The sequence below is a fragment of the Manacus vitellinus genome, unplaced genomic scaffold, assembly GCF_001715985.3.
Source record: "Manacus vitellinus isolate BGI_N305 unplaced genomic scaffold, ASM171598v3 scaffold_2_pilon, whole genome shotgun sequence".
Classification (NCBI taxonomy): domain Eukaryota; kingdom Metazoa; phylum Chordata; class Aves; order Passeriformes; family Pipridae; genus Manacus; species Manacus vitellinus.
The window spans coordinates 32,712,695-32,737,552 of record NW_021940208.1 but is presented as its reverse complement, the minus strand read 5'-3'; the positions used below and the strand labels follow the sequence as shown (position 1 = coordinate 32,737,552).

At 39.9% G+C, this 24,858-nt stretch overlaps 1 protein-coding gene across 1 annotated transcript in view; it reads right to left on the bottom strand.

Annotated features, from left to right (window-relative positions):
• Nucleotides 1-297: 297 nt before the first annotated feature.
• Nucleotides 298-24,858, bottom strand: part of FOXO1 (forkhead box O1) — a 65,234-nt gene continuing 40,673 nt past the window's right edge. Inside the window, exons 2-3 of the mRNA XM_029960886.1 lie at nucleotides 4,872-6,225; nucleotides 298-4,484 (exon numbers count right to left, since the gene is read on the bottom strand). Coding sequence (XP_029816746.1) covers nucleotides 4,885-6,225 — 1,341 coding nt within the window. The 3' untranslated portion in view covers nucleotides 298-4,484; nucleotides 4,872-4,884. The remainder of the gene's footprint in view (nucleotides 4,485-4,871; nucleotides 6,226-24,858) is intronic.

Sequence of the window (24,858 nt, the reverse complement as noted above, 5' to 3'; positions counted from 1 at the left end):
ACATACTCTGAGAAAAGGTACATACTTCAGGAGAGGCAGAGGAAGGCAAGAGGTGAAAACCAGGGCAAAGAGGGCCAAGAGGGCTTTGTGGACTGCCTTGCTTTAACAGGGGGAGTAGAGGGAAGAGAAAAATCTCGCTCCAGAGCTGACTCTCTCCCGCATTTAATAGCATTAGGTTCTAACATATAATTTGCACTCAAAGCCTAATTCTTTCCTGTGGTTTGATGGATGTTAGCATCCCTTTTTTTTCTTCTTTAATAATGTATTACATAACATTCTGATACACTAATTACCATCTCATGTCATAGCAATTTTATTAAGAGCTTATACTTACAAATACCCATTCTGAAAGGATTTCAGGACTTTTTTGTAATTTTCTCTGAACTACGTTTGTTGAAGCATTGGCAACATGGTCTGATGCCACCTAATGCAGCTTCCAGTAACAAATGACACATCTCTACACAAAGATCTCAAGAGCCCTAGGAGTTAGGCATGGATTCTTCTTGCGTTTAGTCTCAAAGACTTGTAAACAAGTTACTTTTAGCACACTAGGTTGTGATAGAACACTGGTAACACAGCCCTGTTAGATTCCTGTACCTGCTACAGTTCCAGTTCCAGAAGCAATGCCAAAAGAGAAAAATTCCTTTATACCAAGTAATGGAAAATTTGTTAACTATTCTGCAGTTAGTGTTTGCTCATTAATATGTTATCATCTCACCAGGCAAAACTTGGTACCATGAGGTATTTTTCTGTATAAAATTGCTAATGCCATCAGGATTGTCCAAATGGGATCATCATCATTAAAAAGATTACATGGTAAGGAAAGTGATTACAACAAAGTCTGAGTAGAAGGATTACTAATCACAAGTAGAATACTGGTACAAATCTCATTCTCTGTATACAAGAAAGGACACAAAACCTTTTAAACATAATTTATATACATTTATGGCTTTATACAACAAATTGTCAGGGATTGTTCTCATGTGTCTGTAGAAGTACATCAGGCACTTTTTCTGAAAATATCCACATATGAATTTTAATTTTGCAATGTGACTAAGTCAGAGCAGTGAAGCGTTGAAGAGCTGTCACACCACTCACAAATAGAACTAGCAGTATGTACATGCCAATCTTTCATAATATTGCTGGTTTGTGGAACACCTTCAAAAAAGAGGCCAGTTTTAATGTCGAATAATTTGCTTTTTGCTTGCATAAACCATGCTGCATCTTACATTATGATTACCATAATAATAATAATAATAATAATAATGAGAATACCTTATTTAAAATCAGTCATAAATTAAGAATTCTAGCAATTTCATAATGAAAATAGGAATTTCAAATCAGTAAAAAAATAAAAAAGTACTAACATACATCCAGTGGTTTAACAAGTGCAAATTTTATACTGTTTTATAATTGGTCCAATTTTAACTTCTCAGGGATGCTCTGTTGATTTAAGCCAATAATAAGCAATACGATTTTTGCTTATAAGTGTAGGCAAACTGTCAGTTTATCAAAGCAGAGCTTTCCAATTAATGCATCTACTACCTAAACATATATCATATAGCTATATTATGGAAACCATACATCTTTATATTTAAAATATCTGAACAGCTCTATAATACAATAAACTTTTAATAACAGTACAAACCAGAGAAAAGTCAAAAACAAGGCTGCATAGGTAAGATCATCTGCACAATTCACAAATCAATCATTTACAACAATTCTGACAATTACTCCAGAAACTTGGTACTTTTACTGAAAAAGGATTTATTACTAGAGGTCACATAATGTTTGTTTTCAAGGCAGACAACATGCTCCTTCACCAAACTTCACAGTATTCCAGAATTACAATTGCAAAATAATAGAATGGCACCACCAAAAAAAAAAAAAATGGATCACACATCCAAACCTCTGATTACCTACAACTGTTTTCTCACAATAATTAAAAGGGCTTCCTACAGACTGTTGTAATTAAGGAACGGCTACATTTATGTTATTCATAGTTATAAAAGGAAATGAATAAAATATATGTTTACAGGAAGTTATACAGTAGCAGTTAATAATAAAAAGGAGGTATATTGTTAAATGTAGCATGTTCAGTTGCATCCCCATAGAGTACTGCTTTCTTTGCATGCAGATGCGAATTTTACGACTACTTTGGCCTATGTGTATCAGTGCCTATTTGGGAGCAAACATTTTTGCACACGCAGCAGAAAGAAGGATCTTCAGAAACCTAAATGTGAGACTTTTACTTGCTCCACTGCCAGTACTTACTATCACATTTCAGAGATAATGAATTTGATAGCGAAGATCCTACTAGAGATATTTGCCTGTAAAAGCAGGGGGCTTCATTGAGGCTTTGGTACTAAGAACATTTGATTTTGCTCAAAGCAAGTTCAAAGACTGATTTCACGCTGGGGGAGATCCTGTATCACAAGACAGCTTAACATCAGCCTCTGGAACTGCTGACAACCATAACAGTATATCTAAAAAAGTAGGACCAGCTGTAATTAGTAGTGATTTAAGCCCAGCAGGGAACTAAATGCTAGCACATCAATAAATACATTGCAGAGCCCTAGGAAAGTCATAACAGGATCATTAAATATATAGCTTGTTACTAAACTTCATTTACTTGGCACATCCTGTTTCTTTCTGCACCATACACGATCACTATAGGGAAGATAAATTTCAATTAGAATGTTTTCCAGTTATGAGCCATTTAGACAAAAGAAAATTCAGTGTAAAAATATTTGATTCTCCCCTTCATAAAAGCCAGTCCTAGCACAAAAGCTGTTCATCCTGTCAGCGCATAAAAAAGCTCCAAGGATTTCTATAACACAAATGTTGTGTAGCAACCAGTGAAAAGACAGGTGAGGCCTGTTATCCACACATCCATAAAAACTGCATCGTGCAATTACAAAAAATCAGAAGTCGTATTCCAAGACCCACTCCTGAAAATGCTCTGGTAGCTGTCGGTGTGCCTACTCCAACAAGAACAAGTTTTTCCACAGAAACAAGATCTCTCTCATTAATGCTTTCCCCTACTCTAAAGCTCATGCATTTGTATAAGTTTGCCACTTACTTTATCTTTCTTATTAAAAAAAAAAAAAAGACAACATAATGTTTTGTCTTGCAATAAGGTGTCACGGAAATTTTAGCCTCCCACTCAAAGGTAGCATTCCTTCCTCTTCAAATGTACTACTTTACAACAGAAACACTGATGAACCCCAAAACTAGTGCTAATTATGACAAATGACAATTTTTTCATTAATTTTACTACAATTATGAATTTTCCACAAAAAGGTCCTGCTCTTGAGTGCACAAACATTATGAGACCTCCATGAAATAAATATAAATGTGAAGCATTGTACAAGCATCTTAACAATGAATACTTAACACTTTGTGGTAGTCAGAGTGAAAATGATAATAAAAGCAGATGACATTTCTAAAACTGCATATATAAAACTGATTAAATACTTTCTAAACATAAAGTTGTCTATATTTATACATCACACAACAAAAAAAGGGATGTCAAAACAGAAATGTTTTGTATTCAAGATCCTTATTAAGCTTTTTCTTTATTAGCACTCCCAAGTGCTATGGAAATTTATAAAAACATGTACTTAATCCAGTTAAAATACTGTACAAAATTGAGAGGTTATGAATGCTGCCAGATCTCAGATTTATTTTTTTTTAAGTTGCCTATGTAACAAAAGTAGATTTTAATTATAAGAAAAATAGCTTGGAAAGTATTCCAAAAATTATCTTAAGCCCAACAATAAAGTCATTAGTCTGACAATGAAATATATTCTTGCATAAATTTACACGAATACAGATAACTTACCAAATGGCATTTAACCTACTGTTTGCCTTGAAAAGTCAATGAGTTTAGTAGGATCATATTTAACAGGCTATTCTATTCCCATATGAAATGTGTGGCAATTTTGAGTAAAATAATGTAGTTCATACTGCTGCAAGGCAAGTCCACAGTTATCTCAATTCATCAAAACACAGGTAACATCAACAAAGGTTAAACTCACTTAGGGCATGAGATCATCACAGTATTCTTACAAAAGTTTATAAATTTTTCTTGGACCAAAACAGATAGTCTTAGAAAACAATTCTTCTTCTATAGATCACACTGTACAAAACCGAAAGCACGACATGATGTAAGTAAGAGTCTTTGCTGTGATTATATGGTGTAGTGAATTTGGCACTTCAGAGTAATGAAATTTCCAATGGCACAGTTCTTATCTACAGCAGCACATAACCTGCAAACCTTGGGCAAACATCCTGTACAGGAAAACACTCTCTCTGCTGCCAACTCTGACGAAAGGAAGAAAAAAGAAAAAAAAAGACCCCCAAAAAAAGTCAGTGCATGTGCACAGCTTTGTCAAGAAAATTAAAAAGAAAGGTGAAGGACATCTTTGTACTGCTTTTCTCAGTTCCTGCTGTCAGACAAGTCTGGAGAATTTAACCATAGCCTAGGAAGAAAGAAAAAACAACAAAAAGAACAAATTAACATTCACACTAGAAGATTAAATCTATTAAAATATGCTCAAACTATATTTAAGATACCTTAAACAGGGGGAAAAAAATTATTCATTACTGGCTAGTTACCAGCAAGTTTTTTGTTTAAAACATCAATGACAAAACATAAGTGCTCCACAAGAAGTAACAGAAGTTGGTACACAACAATCATAATGCACCAGTGGAAACCTGATTTTCAAACTAACAAAGGACTGGAAAGTGACTGACTGTTATAGAGGCAGTTCACATGCCAACACAGAAGACCTCCTAGATTTTAAGCATTTTCACATCTTTTTTCCCTTTAGCTCTTTTGCAGATTTATCAGAAAAAGCACAGCTTACCTCCTACTACATCCTAGCCTGACACCCAACTGTGTGTGGTTGTCTTTACGCTGTGCTGAAAACTTTGGTTAGGCAATACACTGTCAAAGTTAAAATCTAATGTTTCTCCATCCATAAGGTCATTACGGATAATCGACTCCATGTCACAATCCAACCGTTCAATTAACATGTCATCTAAGTCACTGGGAAGCTTCTCCTGGTGGAGGGAAACAATTCCCACCCTTCCGTAGCCGTTGCAACTGTTAACGGGGGCATACGGATTCATAGCATTCATCTGCATCGGGTGACTCATAGGCACTTGTAACGAAGTCTTCACTGTTGACAAGCGATTTAGACCTGAAGTGTGAGACATGGTGTTCACTGTGTGTGACAAGGCACGGCCATTAACTGCAGGTGTTGGCTGGTTATGTCCTTGGTGAGGGCGGGCATTAGGGTTCATCATTTTGTTGTGGGGTGGTTGGCTGCCATAAGTTGGCATGACCGAGTTAGTGACCATCAGCACACTTTGGCCCAGCACCCTGCCACCAGCCTGGGAAACACCAGTGTCTACTGATGCCAAGATATCATTGTGCGGTGGAGAATCGGAAGTCAGTAACTCCTTCAAAAGTCCAGGATAGTTATATTGGCTCATCGATCCATAGCTTGATTTACTGTCTTGGAGAGTCTGCATAGGAATCTGGGACAAAGAGTTCATGCTAGCTTGAGCATAAGTAAATTTCCTGTAGTCTGGATTTGGTGAGCCTATACTTGTGGTTGAGGACGCAAATGAGTAACCTGGTGTTTGCTGCATCAGGGTAGCAGATGAAGACTGGGTTGACACAGTCATTGATGTATTAGGTGACAAGAGATTAAGATTATCCAAAAGATTTTCCATGTTCTCAGAATTACTCATCTCTGAAAGGCTGGGTAGAGTAGAAGTCATTTTGGTGGCTGATGATGGGTATACCACGGAGTGCACATCCCCATCTCCAAGATCATCTTGCTCCGGCAAAATAGGAGAAAGTCTTCCACTAATTGTACTAGCATTAGAGCTAGTTCTAGGTCGAAATGTACTCCAGTTATCAAAGTCATCGTTACTGTGAGAGCTGGGACTTGCAGGCCACTTTGAGAATTGTGATCCAGGGCTGTCACCATTTCCCTCTTGACCAGACTGAAGGGCTGCTTTTTTCTTGGCAGCTCTGCCTCTGCTCTTGGCAAACTTGCTGTTGTTATCCATGGACGCTGCTCGCCTCCTAGGAGATTTGCCACTCTTTCCTCCTTCAGGATTGAGCATCCACCAGGAACTCTTCCCTGTTCCCTCATTCTGCACTCTGATGAACTTGCTGTGCAGAGACAGGTTGTGACGGATTGAATTCTGAAAAACAGAGTAACAGGTAAGAAATAGAGAAAATATGCATCTTTTATGGCATACTAATATTTGCTTTTGTAAACATACTATCATTTTGTTAGAAACACAGGAGTACTCATAAAATAAGAAAACATGCCAGTATGGAAACATCTTTTATCAGCTCACCACCTTGAACTGGTTGAAACAAGCTTACAAAGAGTCATCATGTAAATTTGTCTGTCATCTGGCCGGATCACATCTGACATCATAAAAAGTCAAATAAAACACTGAAGGAACTGTTCTGAAATAAAAGTTCCTCATAAAGGAGACAAAATAAACCAGAAGACCAAGAAGATGACTGAAGATCTCATTATCAGCTTCACCCTAGTGAATTGAACCTGACTCCATTTATGGATTTTTTTAATTATTATTTTACACTAAGTTCAGGAATGCTAAATCCCGTTCTATGGTCCTTATAATGGATTCTCATCCTGCACATCACTAAATCTTGCAAACCTGCAACATGCAAACTGTGACTGTTGCCACCGAGCATTAGTGAGGTTTATATTACCTGTGTTATATGAGAAAATACATATTGAAAACCAGTTGAGGCTTAAGTTCTAATTTTTATAAATAAACATCACAACTTGCCTAAGAAATCACAAGAGAGGAAGGAATGCAAAGAGCACAGACATGTAAACATGAAAACCTCAGTCTTCAGACCATCTTTTTCTTTTAAAATCAACATTTTAAATATGCAAAATTGACTCTTCTAATACCTGAGGGCATCAGATACCTGGTGCCAAGAACGACCAGTGGTACTGGAGCTTTTTGTTACCTCCTCAGCTATAAGTAATGTTCCACGTTTTGTTCTTAAATACAAAAAAAAGAATAAAAAAAATAAATAATCCAAAATGGAAACCCACAGGTTGACATGTTAATAAGAGACTAATCTGTGCTTTACCAGGTTGTAGATGAACATATTTTTCCTCATATAATTTTCTGCTGAGCACATGTAAAAAACATTGTATCAACAGAAAAGCTTTCCTATATCTTGACACTGTGGCTAAAAAGGTCACAAGTTCACAGAGTGCTGAAACAGGCAGCCATGGATATTGGTAGAAGGGTGGGACAGCAGCATGGTCTACATGGAGATCCACCTGGATGGCCTGTGCTAGGACAGTGATTTATGCAGAACAAGTACGAGAGAACCACAAAACAACACATGAAATGTATAAACAAGAAATTAGACCTCAATGGTAGAGAAATCAGTGATTCGCTACTCGCCTTCCATCTATAGTAATTTTTAGCAACTTGTCCAAAGAAACTTTTGGGAGAGCCAAAATGGAAAGACTGTGTCTAGAAAGCACTAGAGTAAGGTTGATCTTCACCAAAAACCCAGTTGACCGATTATGTCAAAACAAGTAAATGGTTGCCAGACCTACAAACACCCTGTTCTGTATTTTCTGTTTTCCTATCTATCTATTAACTCCCATCTATCTTCTCCTAAGTTTTTAACCTGACACCCAACACCCACTACAGCACCAAACCATGAGGATGATACAGCTCATGGACCTTTGTATGCCTTGTGAGGCAAATCAGAGGATGAGGGACACAGTCACTGCTCTGGTCTGTGCTGAATTTGCTGAATTTTCCAGCCCAGAGTGCTGCTTCTGACAGTAGTATCTTCAAAAATGTCTTCCTACCCTTTCACTTCTCTACATCTAGTTTCTCAAAGATGCACATCTTTCCCCATACATCTCACTGGCAGAAGAAAGGAGCAAAGACCATAAGTAAGCATGCAAGATGAGAACAGTTATCTCATGGGCCCTGGCTCAAATCAGAGACAACAGGCTCAAATTCCCTGCAAGAGGCATGACATGTTTTGGACCACAGAAAACCAATCAGCCAAACCAGGACTGTCCACCTGCAGAGCTCAACAGCAGAGATTACTCTAGGGTCAAAGACGAAACCTTCAAAAGGTGAGGGCAGCAAGGAGCTCTTACAGTCCTGCAACACCTCACAGGCACCAGTGTCTTGAGACTACCCTCCCGAAACGTGCAGCTTCACCCCAAACAGGGACACGAGACATTCCCTGACAGCAGCTGATGGCAGAGCATGGCCTCAAGGCTAGCTGTTCAACCAGCACAGCAACGAGTCAAATCATGTGCCTAGACTCAGAAGCGTTTCCAACCTCTCCTCCAAAGAACCATCTTTAACAATTTATCCCAGTTAAACAAACACCAGAGACAAGTCCCTTTCCCTGGCAGTGTTCAAGGCCAGGCTGGATAGGGCTTGGAGCAACCTGGTCTAGTGGAAAGTGTGCCTGCCTATGGCAGGAGAATTTGTAACTAGATGATCTTTAAGGCCACCCAAACCATTCTACAACTCCATGATGATTCTATGGTTTGAGTGCTTCCTCACTCAATTTCAAAAGGAAGCCATTCTCCTACAAATTATCAAGTAGGACTGAATCTCTTCCCTGCAGGTAACTCTGCAATCAAAATATCATTCTCAATCTAGCAACAGGGTGTTAGGGAAGGCCTTGGAATTTTATTTGCACCAGGTGCAGCTAACACATGGAGAGGGTAAGCCTGAAAATCCATCTTTGGACTTGCCCACAGCCCCAGGGGCTGGCTGAGAAGCCTTGTGAGGCTGGCCTGGCTCAGCCTGTTGTTTTCACTCAAAGGGCCACAGCCAAATCCCTGGCTGACACAAGTCCAGCTCTAGAAATGTCGCAAGAAAGTTGTTCTGCACGGCTGTTGATTAAAAAACCTCCTGTGCCAGTTCATTTTTGTACTGTATTTTGTAAACATACCCAGTTGGCTAAGGATCACTGTTTACTATCAAAATAGGTATATCAAACACACGAAACATCAGGCAGGGAAAACACCATGATGAGGTTCAGCTCCCTTTGCTCTGCAACACAAGTGTTAAATATTTAAGATGCTGTTCCTTAGTCATCAAAAATGTTATAATCTGGTATTATTGTACCGAGGACATTTGAGGTCGCTCTTTGAGTAACAGAGCTGTCTCCTACCTCTGCCAGCAATGAAAAAAAATTTTCCTAACAGGAAAAGGTTTGCGGCCCAGAGCTTGTTACATAAATTCCTGTTTTTCACGCAGCCAGCAGGACATTAGAGAAGCTATGATTTACTAACTTGGAAAAAGTGTTGAAGAGGTAAATCTTGTGAAAATATGCACTGCTGTTAATGATGTTGTGTCTACAAATCTTTGCCAGATGTAAACACAACCTGATAAAAAAGTATAGTTTCAGCAGTGGATCTTGGCCGCCAGAGGAACAGCGTGGCTCTCAGTGGCTGGGGCACACGGTGGCACCATCAGCCCCAGCACACTGCAAGATGCCCTCAACCATGACTTTCAGTTGGACTTTGAAGCAAAGCCTCCCAAAGCCTGGCCTGAATGACTCCAAAAGCAACCATCTGCATTTTGAGGTGGGTCTTTGCACAGCAGTGATGCATGACAGATCACACTGAGAATAACCATGCTGGAATTTTATCCAAATCTGGGTCAGGATGGTAGCAGGGCTGCTGCCACCTGTGGAGCGCTTCCTGGGATTGAGTTTCCACCTCTGGGATAAAGTGAACCTACTTCATGCCATACTTCAGTATTCAGACCAGAAACTGTGGATATGCTTATTGTTACTCGCTGATTTAAGATTGCAAATATGCAAAACCAGTATCTGCTGTGTGAAATGTGATGAGCCCATACCAGCTAATAAAACTTGTGAAGCCAAGAAAATTATTCCTTGAATCTACACATTTATATCATTCATCTCCATTTCCAACATTTCCAACAGCCCTACTGACATCTAATACTGCATTTAAACCCAATATTAATACTAAAACACGCAAATTAAGTTTAACTTAACTAATTGCTGAAAAAAATTATATCCCTATCACAATTGAAGTTAAGGTATTTAATTACTTTTATGGAAATTGTTTTGGGATTTTACTAAACATCCAAAAGCTTTTTTACACTTGAAAACATTGTACTTACAAGACCATACAGTCACACTGGCCATCTTTCCTTCACACCAGCCCTTGGAGTACCCAAAGGAGAGGGAAGCAGAGCAATGTTCTGCTGCAGAGCTCCTCTTTAACCCCACTTTAACCCCTGACTCTCAAGCAGGATCTAACTGTGAGGATCTGTGGGTATCTGGGGAGCTGCAAGATCCAACATTTATTTGTAAAAGCACCTATAAGTGCTCATGGTCTCTCCCACCCTCTCACCCGTGGGCATAGGCAGCACCCATTCATCCACAGTGCCATGATAGCCACCAAAAGGGAGAGTGAAGAATGGATGCATCAATCAATACACTTTAGAAAAACAAGTGGATTTGCTATCAAGGTGCATATGCTGACAGCATTGCAATAAAGCATACCATGGCATCTCAGAAAGAGATCCAATAGTAATTAGTAACAAAGGCAGGAGTTGGTCTCCGGAGGCAGATGTAGCCATAACAAACTGGGAGGCCATAGGAGCAACACTGCTTCCATAACACATAGGTCAAGGGTTTCTATTAAAATTAAGTCTAATGACTGCCCACTAAGTTTTCATTTAGAAGACATCACAGCAGTCCACTGCTTTCTACACCCCATCCAAGGGGGTAGTCTACAGAAGTTGCCAGTCAGTTTATTTTACCATCAGCTGAAATGACTTCAAATACAGATTGGGTCACAAGACTTGACTGTAGTTCTCAGATCTCTTCAAACAATATCTGAAATAGATTTGGAGGTTGAAGAGAAACTTTCAGGGAACATGATACTCAAGACTGCTTCTGCAGAAGAGGAGAGGCTGCTTATTTATGTATTTTAACTGATAGCTGGAGGATATTGCAATAGGAACATGCTCAGGAAAGAAAGGGTTGAGGACAGGTAGGAGAGAAGGTCAGAGATCCACCAGCTAACATTATCACTGTTGAGATGTGTCTGCTGTGATCAGTGTTGACTGGCACATGAGCCAGCTGTCCTGATGCTGATGTCCTGATATTGACAGCTTACAGCAGGATTCTGAACCAGCAGAATCTCCCTGTGGAGATACCACCAAAGCAAAAGCTTTGCAGTAGAGAAGTGAAGACCTCAGGATTTCCATAGCTATTACAGAAGACACCGGACCTGTCTCTAGGTCTTTGTGTGGGGACTCTACAGCAGATCCAAATGCTAAAATCATCCTCCTCTTGGAGCCTCAGTGGCAAGCACCACTTGCCACAAGAAAGAAGTCATTAAAACTTCTAGGAAAGTGTGCAAAGGACAGGAAGTTGTCTAGCACACTTTCTCTGGGTTTGTTCAGCATTAAAAGCCAGATAGCAGCAGCAGGGGTTAACCATGGCAAGTAGCACCATGTAGCATCTGTCCAAGGCTAAGTTAGACTGTGCCTGGCAAAACAGGCAGGTCTGCCTGCACCCATTTTACTGTGGCTTCCAACTATTCTGGTAAGTTTGCAGGGGCTAGGTGAAGAGGTCAAGAAGAAAGAGAACATTGGTAACTCCAGACCTACCAGAATTCCCTTTGGTATAAGAGTCTGATGTAAGGCAGTCCTGCTTGTCTTATCTAATGACAATGAAATACAAGAAGTTCAGATGTAGATGCTGCACATGAAGCATGGATTTCCCTCAGAGCTGGTGTTGGACACTCAAAATTGATTCGTCAACAGACAGCACATAACATATTCATAAATCAGCCTTAGTGACATTTTTCTCGAAGAAAGGTTCCTGATACTACAATGTTCACCAACACAACCACACGTTGGCTGCTGTGTCAGAGGCTTCAAACACTAAGGAAGTAGCTAATTTTGCCACCCAGTTGTGGCATACTTTGATTACCACTCAGAAGCCTTCTCTGTTGCCAATAAGAGCATGGACAGAAAGCATGATGCTTAGCCTCAGGTCAAAGAGTTGTATTTAGAAAGATGCTGGAAATTTGCCACCTGCAGCTGCATGCAGGTGGAAGGGCAGGATTTCCTCCCAAACAGGTCATGCTTTTTTGGGTCCTTTGTTCTTGTGGAGGTGCTTTTTTTTTTACTTCATTTTTTTCTCCTGCACTGTTATATGGTAAAGAAGTATCAGCTGGAAATGTGAAGAAAGGGACCTTGCACTGTTTCTATGTGTTTTCCATTACAGATGGTGGCATAGTGAGAGTCTTTCCCAGACCACCACCTATGAAACATCATCTCCAAATATAGACATACTTCCATAAACTGTTTCACATGATAAGATTTTGGCAATGCATCCCTTATTTCACACATGAATGTACAAGAACAGGACAGACTGCATCTTATCACTATATGGTTGCTATACATATCTCCAGCACAGAGAGAGGCTTCCTATGACCAAATGTCAGTGGCATTAATATGTCCTGTACATTCTGCAATCAAGTCCACAAATTTATACTATCCCACATTTCCTTCTCATAGCTGCCAAAGACTAAAAAACTTTGAACACCGAAGGTGCTTGGCCATCCTCCAGGTTGCATCCTGCTGGCACAAGGGACACAATTACTGGAGTTCTCTCCAATGGAGCATGGTATGTAGTAACAGAAAATACATACCCAGCTGCAGACGCTGATGTTTAAGAGACTTGGCTATGCATTCCTGCATGTCAGAACTGGCAACCCTACTAACATGCATTTGAGTAATTTCCAATTTCTATCCCCAGATATCCTCCTCCTCATTCTAGGTAGACTCCTTGGAAGCACTTTTCCATAATGGCAGTTTGGACATTTCTACTGAGATGGTAACACCTGCCTACTTTCTCTACACAGGCATTTAGAAAGAATGAATGTAAAAACCATGAACAAGGTTCATAGTATGAGAAGTATGCACACAGGGCAAGCACACTCCTGAATAGTGTTCCACATATGATGACTCCAACCAAAACTTCTTATGATCACTCTTATGTTTTCTGTACCTCCGAAAGAGACAGAGCCACAACCAGGCTAACAATGTCCTATGTCAATGCCAATATCATGTTTTATAACTACATTTATATTTCTATGACCACAATATAGGTGTGGTATATCATCAACACAGTGTACATCAAATATATAAACATTTGCTAGAATTTCAAAGCCAAGGAAACTAAGTGACATTGACTAAGAAAAACAGCAGATAAAAATGCACACAAATATCTGAGGTTTGTTGGATGGACCTTCCTCCCTCTGGTAAAATCATTTGGGAAGCCAAGACAGCCAACAGGTTTGTCTAAAATCTATCCATTTTCAAGTGAAAGAAGGGAACAATAAGAAGGAAATATAGTGTTATTTTAAAAAAGGTAAATAGCAATCAGGATAAATGATAGCTTCGTTTATCAACTTCATTTATCACAACTTTAAAAGTTGTGAAGTGTAAAATATTAGGGAAGAAATAAATATCAGATAAGAAAATTTAAATCTAGCAGGAATAACTGCATTTGGTGATCCAGAAAAATCCTAATGCTGCCATTACAAAACTGATGCTGCAACCTTTCTATTCCAACAGACAGAAAACAAGTGTTTGATAAATACAGGAGTTTTATATTTGTAAATAAACATTTCTGTTTTCCACAAATATAGACCATATATATATGCATATGTGCATATATAGCTTATGACAAAGAAGCACTTCCCAAGTTCATTAGTGATACAGGGCCTCACTGAAGAGGAACGTTTAAAAGTCAAGATACCCTTATAACTGGGGCTTCTTCTCCTCTCTCTTTAAGCACTCCCAGACCTCCGGCCTTCACAAGCAGCCATGCAATTACGTCAGTAATGCAAAAACAGCAAAGAAGGAGGACATATGCATAACCTGACTGACTGCAGTCCCAGGTCCTATCACAGAAAAGCTGGTAAAGGATTCAATTAATAAAACATCAGAGGTCAGGGAAATAATTAGTCTTTCGAAACAGTCCCATGGAATACAGGCCATTGTATGTACAAAAAACTATCTTTTGTTCAAGAAAGGTAAGCGAGGGAACACCTGCAGTTATGCCAATGTCACACTGAATGAATGACAGGGCAGGCAAGATTGGCACCATGCACCACTGCTAAGGTGTGCTCATCACAGGAATTAAGAGCATTAGAAGTATCTATAGTGCAGTAAGCCATGAGAAAGGCTGCTGTGATTCATGACAGCCAGGCAGCCCTCTCACAATTATTCACCACGGGCTCTAACACAGCGACCAGGAATGCAACTCTAGAGGGATGCAGGCACCACAGCAGTCACAACAATTTGAGGCAAAGCTGTCCTGGAATGCAGAACACAAGCAGGTTATTGCAAGGAAAACATTATTCACAATTATAAGTAAAGTTTACTAAAATTATTTAAAAAAAAAATTTGGAGGAATAAAGTAGCAGTTCATCCATACAATGTCAGAATGACTAATAGCTTAAAATTTTATTATGGGACTAAAGCAAAGAGAGACTAAGGAGTATTTTTTTTTTTTCAGTCAGTGGGAATAATTATGATCAGTAGGACAAAAAATGTTAATCACTCATTTCCTGTTTAACAGAAAGCCTGTTTCACCTCTGCCACTCTTCACCGTTACACCCAATCCATCACAAAGACTACAGCACTGTTTATAGATAGCTTCAACCTCCACCCCCCTTTTTGTCTTTCTAAAGCTAAGTTGTCTTTTATGGACTTTCGTTAGCTCTAATGAAGAGGTACAAGTGTGTATACATGTTAAATATATCAATACTAATTAGACCAGCAGATCATCTTAAAACGAGCACTGGAAACACATTTTCACCAGTAAGAAGCAATAACTTGAGAAATAGGCCAAGGTCTCAGTGCAAATCACAGAGGTGAAAAACATCACAGGACTCATTTTTTTCATTGGCCTTTGTGGACACACAGAGACCTTTCAAATGAAAAAAAAAACCAGACAAACAAGCAAAAAAAAAACCACCAAAAAGAATGGGAAAAAAAACCAAGACACCCAGATATGATTACTCCAAAAGCTTTAACAGGGTAAGTGAAATAACTAGAAAGATCCCTGCCTGAGAAGTCACATAAGCTTTACATGCTAAAAACCCTGCATAATGACCAAAGCAGTCCTTTGCCACTTGTCTAGGTAAAGGCACAAGCAAACCTAGCCTTAAATGTTTGGTTCCAGTTGGATACTTTACTAGGGTGCCACACATCTCTTCATTTTCATGGATTAAGACTATTTGCTTTCACAACATCACTGATAACCTAAAGGGTTGGAGTGATTGTCATGAGCTGACGGATTTACAAACAATGTGCTACCCACAACAGCTGAAAATAAGTTAAAACTGAGGCAGGTAAAGCAAAGCAGGGATGTGCTGGAGACATGGGCTACATCCATGACACTTGCCCATTCACTGTACTGCCTTATGGGCTAGCCACTATTGGAGAAGCTTGAGGACTTATTGACCTGCAACAATGCCTACTGCCTGACCATAGACCTCTCCTTAGAGACACGGGGAAAGGAACAGATGCCAGTTTGCAGTCATGGTTCTGCAGACAGAACCAAGGGTGCCTGCACTGCACCCACAGCTCCTATAACACACACTCATCTGACAAGGGCAGCAGAGATATGTTTAGGAAAGGCATTAAGCCTGTCTATATGTCTTACCTTGGGAGGTAATATACCAAGGGTGATGTACAGATCCAATAATATAAAAAGTTGTGTTGACTGAGCCTTTGCATAGATTGAAGGAAAAAAAAAAACAAGGAAATATATCTCCTTATTATCCTTATTACACCTGTATTGCCTTAGAAGAGGAAGTCTTTTCCTTTAGCAAACAAAGCACTAAAGCACTCAAATTCTCTGGACATGGATGCTACTGAATACTAGCTTTTCAAAAACAAAGAGTCAATGAAAGCAGTAAGCTTACTTTGCAGCAGGGTTAGCTGTGCCCCACAGGAAATCCCTGGCTTGAGGAAACTGCAAGTCTTGTAAAAAGAAGGGCAAAGCCTTTCATTTAGAGGCTGAATGATATCTTATGTACATCTTACTATGTATTTCATCTTTATTTTGACTGCAGCGAGTGAAAGGATAAACTACCAAAATTTTAGTGTAGTCCCCAAAACTACAAAAAGAATACTAAAACAGTTGAGTGGAACTTTTTGTTTGGTTTAGGGCATCTTTAGAAACTGTTTAGTGCATCTAGTGGTTAAGATGTTGAAGGTTTCACATTTGTAAGGGGATGGTGTCAGCTCAAAAATAAGAACCACCCTATGGATTTCACCTAATGTTGTAAATATCTGATATGGATGTAGTAACAAAGAGAAACTTAGGAAAGAAGAGATAGACATTCCTATTTCCTTTAGTTTGTTTTGTATGTGAACACGGTCCAGTGTATAAGGCACTGTTTTACTATTTATTTTTTCCTCTAGCCAATTCACCCTTTATCTGTCTCATACATAAAAAGAAAATAAAATACAATTTTCTTGTTAACAAAATATTAGCATGAAAAAATAGATTTCTTAAGTTTTTATTAAAATAGCTTAAACAGGATCATACTTAAGTTCTCTTTAAACTCCTGCATATCTACCAATCTGTAGAGGATGCTGCCTTATGCTGTCAACATTTGTTCATTTTCTTTGTGTTCTATTCTTTTACTTGTTCTTTACTGCAGAGTTACATGAAGTCATTATATATTTTCAATTACTCCTCTTTGTACATCCCAAAGAGGCACCACATAGACTAGGTATTGTGTTTTTTCTCACTTCTTTGAATGCAGTTTGCCTTGGTACTTTTCTCCCCCACCACAGAAGAAAGTCAGACCACCAGCACACTCTCTTTGGGAGAGCACTTTTCAATTCAAGTCTGCTCCCACCGCCTAACAGATTTTACATAACATGATTTACTACTCCAATGCCAACAAAAAACCCTCATCCAAATTTCAATAAAGCCTTGGGCTATATTCTAGTGTGCATTGCCCCTCTCCACTGTCTGGTCAGTTGCAGCCACCCTCCTTCAAAAGGTGTGGTTTACTTAAAGGGATTTTAGCTGATTTTCTAAGGACTCTGAGGACTCGTGACAGGTGGTTGCACTGTTCATGCCAGAGTTTTCCTCTCGAATGCTGCTTTCTGTGACGTTCTTCAGGCTGCAGTTTCAAGAAATGCTGGCGCTCATCACTGGTTTTTAAGACATCTGTTCAGTATTATAAAGCCAGAGTCATCCAATCTTGCAAAACATGTAGCACCAACTCTGAACAATGACCCCTGGACACAGTCACAACTTTCAGCAGCCTGTGGGAGGCAGAGTACTATTTCTCAAAGCAAGATGGGTAAACAGAGAAGGGAAATCTAAAGAGCAATTTCTCCCCTCACACCCATTTTGGAAGCATTCCTATTCCCTCACTACTGGTAGGCTGTGTTCTGTACTTAACAGACCCTTATTAAATCAAAGGACTATTTACAATCTACATACTGGCAATTCTACATTCCCATAGAATGTCATCTGGCAAGAGTGACTTAAACCATCAGCTCTTTTTATTGTTTTCCTCCTTCCCAAGCAAGAAAAGCAAAAAGGACAAGAAAAAGCTGTTTTTAATGACATGAATGGAATTAAAAGAGTAAAGCCCAAGAGCTCTGGTGCACCAGCACTCATCACAATACCCAAACATGAGGGTTTTTTAAGCAGTAAAATATTACAGTGAGGACAATGAAAAGGAAGATTAGCAACACCATTGTGGCTTGAGATCTTTTACATTCACACCTGCTGCTAAAGGTGCAGGACCATGCTGGACACAGAATAGGACAGCTTCCAGAGTGAGACACTGTTATGCAAAAATGAGCTTTTTTAGGCATTTGGGTCCTAGTTTTCTTGTGACAACTACGTCTAATTATTCTCCTCTCTTTACTGTTTCCCTCCATTTGATACATGCAAGGAAACTGGCCTCACGACGGCTGCCCAGAGACCAGACCTCATTCATTCATTCATTCTCCCATTCCCCTGAACAGAGACTGTTCAGACACAAGGCAACTCTGGGTTTAAGGTGCCCATTGCCAGGTACAATAGGAGATGTCCCATGAAGGACATTGCTATAACTCTCATCAGTTCAGAAAAGAAAACATTGCTTTTGAAAAGCCTCTCCTCCTCTTTCCTAATCCCTTGAACTCAAAAAGCTCTTATCAATTTCAGATTAGGCTCCCTCCTCCTGGAAATCACAGCCTTCACTTGGTGCAAACTTTGCCATCATTGTTCCCATCCCCCCATCAATGAAAATCCCATGTGTAAATGGACAGCCTGAGCCTGCTGGCCTACTTATTCAAATTTAAGAACTGCAACAGCCAACTTCACAATCACAAAGCCTGCCATAGGCCTCCCATCCCTCCCATTCTTTTGCCCAAAAATGAGGAAGGTGAAGGAGTTTCCCTCCAGTTTTCTCCAGATATGCATTAGACCGCTATGGCAAAAGCACAGCTGACACAGGGAGCTAAAATGCCCGAATCGATTCAAAGGGCTGCAACAAGGAAGTCTGAAGATACTCTACAGGGACTTGCTCGGTATTTGTCTCCTTCTGACAGCTTTTGCTTCTTTCAAGTACTGCGTTTTAGTTTTCCCTCCTGCAGACATTCAGAGAGAGAAGCAACACAGCCCCCCGTGCAGCTCCAAAGACACACAAGTTCTCTTCTTGAGTGGGTCAGAATGGGGCACTGATTTCAAAAAACAAAAAATAAAAGTTACGGGACATAAACTTACATCAGATTAAAAATAGCAGGAATGTCAGCAGTAAGAGCTGTCATTTGTAATAGCTACCAAGACACAGGGAGTTATTTATTCTGTGGATCACATAAAGACCTCTTTAAAAACAAGGATGAAACAGAAAAAAGAAAGCATGTTTACTGAAGCATGTTTTCCAATACTATTTATCTAGCCAATTTTTTTTATGAAGTTTTATAATAGTTTGTCATTGATACATCTATGAGTTTATGTCCACAGACTTGTTAAACTGCTGGCAAACTCCAGCAGATACTGCAGCCCTTGCTAGTCTTGCTTAAATTTTTAATTATTTTCAATTTTGAAGATATTGCAGGGAATGTTTGTTTGTTTTTAAAAAGAAATTAAAGTCTTCCCCCAGAAAGTCAGGTGTTTTCAAGTATTTTGTTTGGTGATTACTCATGTAGTCATAAATTATACAGAATATTTGGCAGACCATGTCTTTCTCTGTTAAAATATTTGTTTTTACTTTTTCAGTTATTGTTTAGATCCTGGTCATAACACGCTTCAGGTTGTTTTGAACAGCAAAGAGGAAATAAGCAATATTTTAACTTATATCACACTGTAACAACATTAAGTGCCTACGCAGCAATATGCTGCCTATTCAGTATTTTCAACTTTCTTCCTGTCCGCTGCTGACTTACAACAGCAAGATAATTCACAATTTTACAGTTTTGCAACCTGTAAATACAGACTCGCAAGCATGCTCGGAACAAAACACAAATAAAAAGAAGCAAGAAATAGGACATCAAAAAAAGGGGTAGAATATAAAGTAAACATATTTGCTGAAGGTTGGTTTTGAAATCATAGGAAAACCAACAAAGCTCTTTTGGAGTCAGCTCACATGCACCCAGGCATTGAAGGTAACAGAGTTGGACAAGGCAGAGCCCCAGCAAGGCACTGTTTGCCTACATTCACCCTGACACTATGGCAGAGAGTTAGAAAAGAGACTTTGAACTACATGCCATCCCCGCTGCTCATTAGGATCACAGTCTGCAGTGTATGTGGTTAATAAACCTGTCACAACTCCTAAAAATATGCCCTATGGATTAGAAAAAAGATACATCATTCCAAATGCCACACAATTCATACAAAACAGTCTCTGTGACAAAGTAGAAATTACAGAACTACATTTCAAAAATTTCTCAAGGATTTTTTTTCTATAGGTTTAAGTTGGACACTATATTTCAAGCATTCAATACAAATGAAGAAGGATTTCCATCTCTCCTCTGTTAGAGAAGTCTTAGGAATTCCTCATTTACCTAGGAGGGAGAGGAAGGTGAAGAAAAGAACATAATTTCTTCCAAGATTGGTTTTGTAAAAAATCAGTTTTGGATCAATGAGTGAAGGAATCTGGACTAGTACCTTGAGGATATCTAAGTACCAATTGCAATTTTAATAAAGTTAGACACTCCTTTTAATGAAATTCTCAAGTCATCAGCTAAGTTCAGGACCTACCACCTAAAAACATATTCCTCAAATAATGGAAACTGGCAAAACAGCCATGGGCTCAATCCTCCTTTTTCCTCCTCAGTCAATTATTCAAGTACCCCTCATTCACTGATCCAATGCTGTCTACTTCTTTCAATGCCAGGCATTTCTGGGGCATCTGATAAGGAAGGCAGAGTTATCTTGCCCAAAGTTTGCCTAACAACAGCAGCCATCCCACACACACATATATATTCAATGTGTTTGACTGATTTTTCAAGGAGAGTAGTAGCTGACAAGAAAAAATACAAATCTCTGTGTTCTATAGCTCTCTTAAAAAAATAAATCATATTTTAAACTGAAAAGATTAATTTTTTTGCAATTCTCACCTATTTCCGTCTGTCTTTGTGTTAAGTTTTTAAATGTGAAAACATTCAAGACTGAGCGTAATCAACCAAAACATTAAGATCCACATTCACCTCAAAGGAGAATTGAAGAGAAGCCTACGATCCGTACAAATCCTCCAGCTGCAGTGATTTCTGTGCAGTATGTTGGTAAACAAACACCACAGAAACACGTTTAAAGCAGATTTAAAGGCCTATGAAAGAACTTGTCAGAGAGCAGCAGTGACAAGGAGCTCACTTTCTGGCACAGCTAAAGGTACACCATCAGCTTGCATGACTCCTCTACACTGCCACAGAGGCTCCCCACTTCTCAAATACCCTTAACCATATAAATTTCTATTTTTTAATCGGGTCTATTGACAAATTCGCATGCTTTCTACTGTAGTTGTTCTCAGCCTGTAGTCCACATACTCTTAGGGGTTCCAAAATATTTGTAAAATCCTTCAGAAGGCAGCCAAGGGAGGTAGTGGCAGTCAAATGTCCCCTCTCTGTTTGCACTGGCTTTCCTGTAATCCTGGCTTAAACACACATGCACCACAGGAGGAAAATAGACAATTTTAAATTGCTGACTCTAGAAAAAGAGCAAGAACCATCTAAGATTAAATCTGGACCCCAGACTTTGTCAAAAGGCTGACTTAAAGGATAAGGTCAAAGAAGATTAACACAAGTACGATGTCAAAGTACACTCAAATAGCAACAGCTTCTTGACAAACACTGACAGGTTGTAAAAACCAGAACATTTAAGAGAATTCAAAATCCTGCAGTCTGTGTCTGAAGGAAAGCTCCCCCAAACCAGGTTCTGGCACCTCGTAAACTCCAGCAAATAGTTTTGGTTGCAGTGATGCAGCACAACTCACCAAGCCCATAACCAGAAATGCAGACAACCCAGATGATTTCAGAGTAAAAAAATCCTTCAAGAGACACACTGTCCAATGGAGGAGGTGACATTCTCCTTTCAGCTGCCAGTAGTCGAAGAGAGATGTAGTAGTGAAGAAGCGCACAGTTCAGCAGGGGACATCCACAAACCCATCAGCAATGTTAGTAAAGCACAGGGAAAGAGGTGGATTTTTTGGCTGCCTCCTCTCATTCCTGCTATGAGGGGCAAGAGGCTTTTGGATAACTCCTACGGAAAGACCTTTCGTCTCCTCACACACAGAGACCAAATAAGAGCAGGTCACAAGTTAAGAAACTGTACCAGTTTGTGGTTGTCCTCTCAAAAGAGTGAAAAGACGTGATGGGAATAACCGCCACTAACAGCATTAACAGAGAAGGTTTTAAAGACCATGACCCGTATTGTACAGCAGTTTCATCATAACTGCTCAATAAGCCACAGTAGATACCAGTCACTCAAGTGACAGTGAGGGAAGGAGTACTGACTCCTGAAACAGGGAATACTTCCCTAAACACTTTGGGTTGTTCAACTCCTCTGAGGCAGTCATAGGATTGCAGGGTGGTAGGAGCACCTTCCTCTGGTAGGGGATCTGTCACTCAAGTTGTTTCTACTTCAAATGAAATCAGGAACCTGCAACCTCAACAGCAGCTTCAAAATAAGAAAGCTACTGCTTCAAATACACAACCAGAGAGCACCTCTACAAGAGCTTCAGCCAAACACAATACTGATTCCCAAGCACCACGCACTAAGAAACAAGTTTCTTGTCAATGCAATGAGTTTCCCCATACAGAAGATACTTCTCCACAGCTCAGCTGCCATCCCCTGAATCTACATGTTACTGAACCCAAGCCTGTCACTGACCAAACTTTTCTTTCTCGTCCTGCCCACACCAAATTTAGCTTATCTCCACTGGAATGATGACATCCCAGCATCAGGACTGAACACTAGCACTTTCCCCAGTAAAAGAACCAATACCCCCACACCAATTCCCAGTAGCAAAAGCTGCCAGTAAACAGGTCTCAGTGATTCAATATACAGACAAAACTTATCCAACTCCAATCCACAGAAACTTACCATTTATTTCTCTGTGCCCAACACGTTTTTCTATTGGTGACATTAAAATACTAAAATTAACATTGCTAGTTACAGAAGGCTCCAGGGCGGCCTCATTGCAGTCTTTCAGTACTTAAAGGGAGCTTATAAGAAAAGTGGAGAGTGGTACTTTACAAGGGCTGATAGTGGTAAGACGAGGGGGAACAGTTTTAAACTTAGAGGAGAGATTTAGATTAGATGTTAGAAGGAAATTCTTTACCCAGAGGGTAGTAAGGTTCTACAACAGGTTGCACAGAAAAATTGTGGATGTCCTATCCCTGGAAGTGTTCAAGGCCAGACTGCATGGTGCCCTGGGCAATCAGATCTAGCGGGTGGCATCCCTGCCTATGGTGGGGTGGTTGGACCTATATGATAGTTAAGGATGGTTGGAACTAGATGGTCATTTCAACTCAAGATATTCCACAATTCTATGATAGTTCTACCAGATGAAGATCTGCTCTGCTTTGGTGCTATTTTTCCTTTGCCTACATTATGTTCATTATTCTTAAATCTTGTTGTTTCCTTTTTTTTTTTAATCCATTTATTATCCATTCCACGACCCCCAAGGTAGGAGAAAAGGCAGTAAAGGCAGTATAAAGAGTACCTGTGAAGATTAAAGACCATAATGACAATGACAAGTCACACACACAGAAGAGGCTGACACCCTCACTGGTATTCTGGTTGTTGACTCTCTTAATTGCTTTCCAAAAGTCTGACAGACCAATAACAAGCAGCCATGAAAAATGGCTCCCAGATGCAGCTCTTCCCAGTGGGTTGAGACACAAAAACCTGTGACACACAGTAAGCTGACCTCCCTTATCTACAGCACCACTGCAAAAAGGCACTCCTGCCAGCCTGGTGCCTGCTTGAGTGTGGAAAGGTGGAAGGAGAAGAGGAGGGAGACAAAATGGTGCCTGGCACCTTTGTCAGACGTTTTGGAAAACACCATTTTCTCTAGGGCAGAGAAGGAAGCAAACAGCAAGCACTGCAAGCACCATCCCTCAGCCATGGCAGCACGCACGCACATGCACACGCACTTCCTCCGGCTTCAGGAAAACAATGAAGTGTGGGGAGGCCGGCTCTTATATAAAGTACATGCTGGCTATATATAAAATAAGGAAAGCAGCTGCTTCAAAAGCTCAGTCACCCTTTTATCATCAACAAGGCTTTAATTAGTACCCATCTGCTTCCTGTTTTATACTACAGAACTGACTTTCACCTGTTTCAGCAAAACAACCCTTCCCCCAAATGGAAGTGTGTGTACACACATGAACACGCACAAGATGTTAACAAACACCTTACGCTTAAGTAATTAACATCTGAAATCTTTATTCTGAGTGTGTGGGCTATATATTTGCTTATTTAAAAAAATTAAGCCTTGCACGACCTATCAAATGTCACAGCTCACACCTTTAAATCACGCACATTATATGCTTCACTATTAATATTAATTCATTGGCACTCAGGGACCCAAAGGAGACTGGAGCCCTGTTGTACTGGCACTGTACTACAGAGAGGCTGCCCAGAGTACTCACAATGGAAGTGTGGGTTTTTCCTGAGGTCCGTCACACACATGAAAGGATTTAAATAAACAATGGCAAGGCTGATAGTTTGAATCCATTCTTAACTCACCCCATTGTTTGAAGAGAAGAAACAACACGTAGAAGAAAAATATTACTGAGGGAGGAAATAGCTTCACCTTTGAATTTCCTGACATTTTTCCTCCCACGCTTTTCCCCTTCACACGTCAATTATTTATTTATTTTGCAGGGAGAAGACAAGTGAAAGTCAAGTACACCAGCAAAGCTACGTGCTGTCAGACCTGCCCACCTCTCCTGCAAGAAGGAGCTACCAGCACTTGAAAGTTTGCCAGGCACAAGGTAGCCAGAGAGCAAAACAAGAGGAAGCAAAGCACTAGGAAAAAGAATTGCTTGGCAATGACTGAGCAAGGAGCACCACTTGCCCGCTCCTAGGCCCAGCTGTAGAAATGGGAAGAGGGGCAAGTGTCAAAAGAAGCAGTACTCATAAGGGCTCTGTATAAATTTTGTGAGTATGCAAAGCCTTCTCAAACTTAAAGTCACTCATCATGGAAAGGAGCTTTTCTTAGCACACCTTTAGCATCAGCCACCACCTACAATGCCTATTCTGCCAAA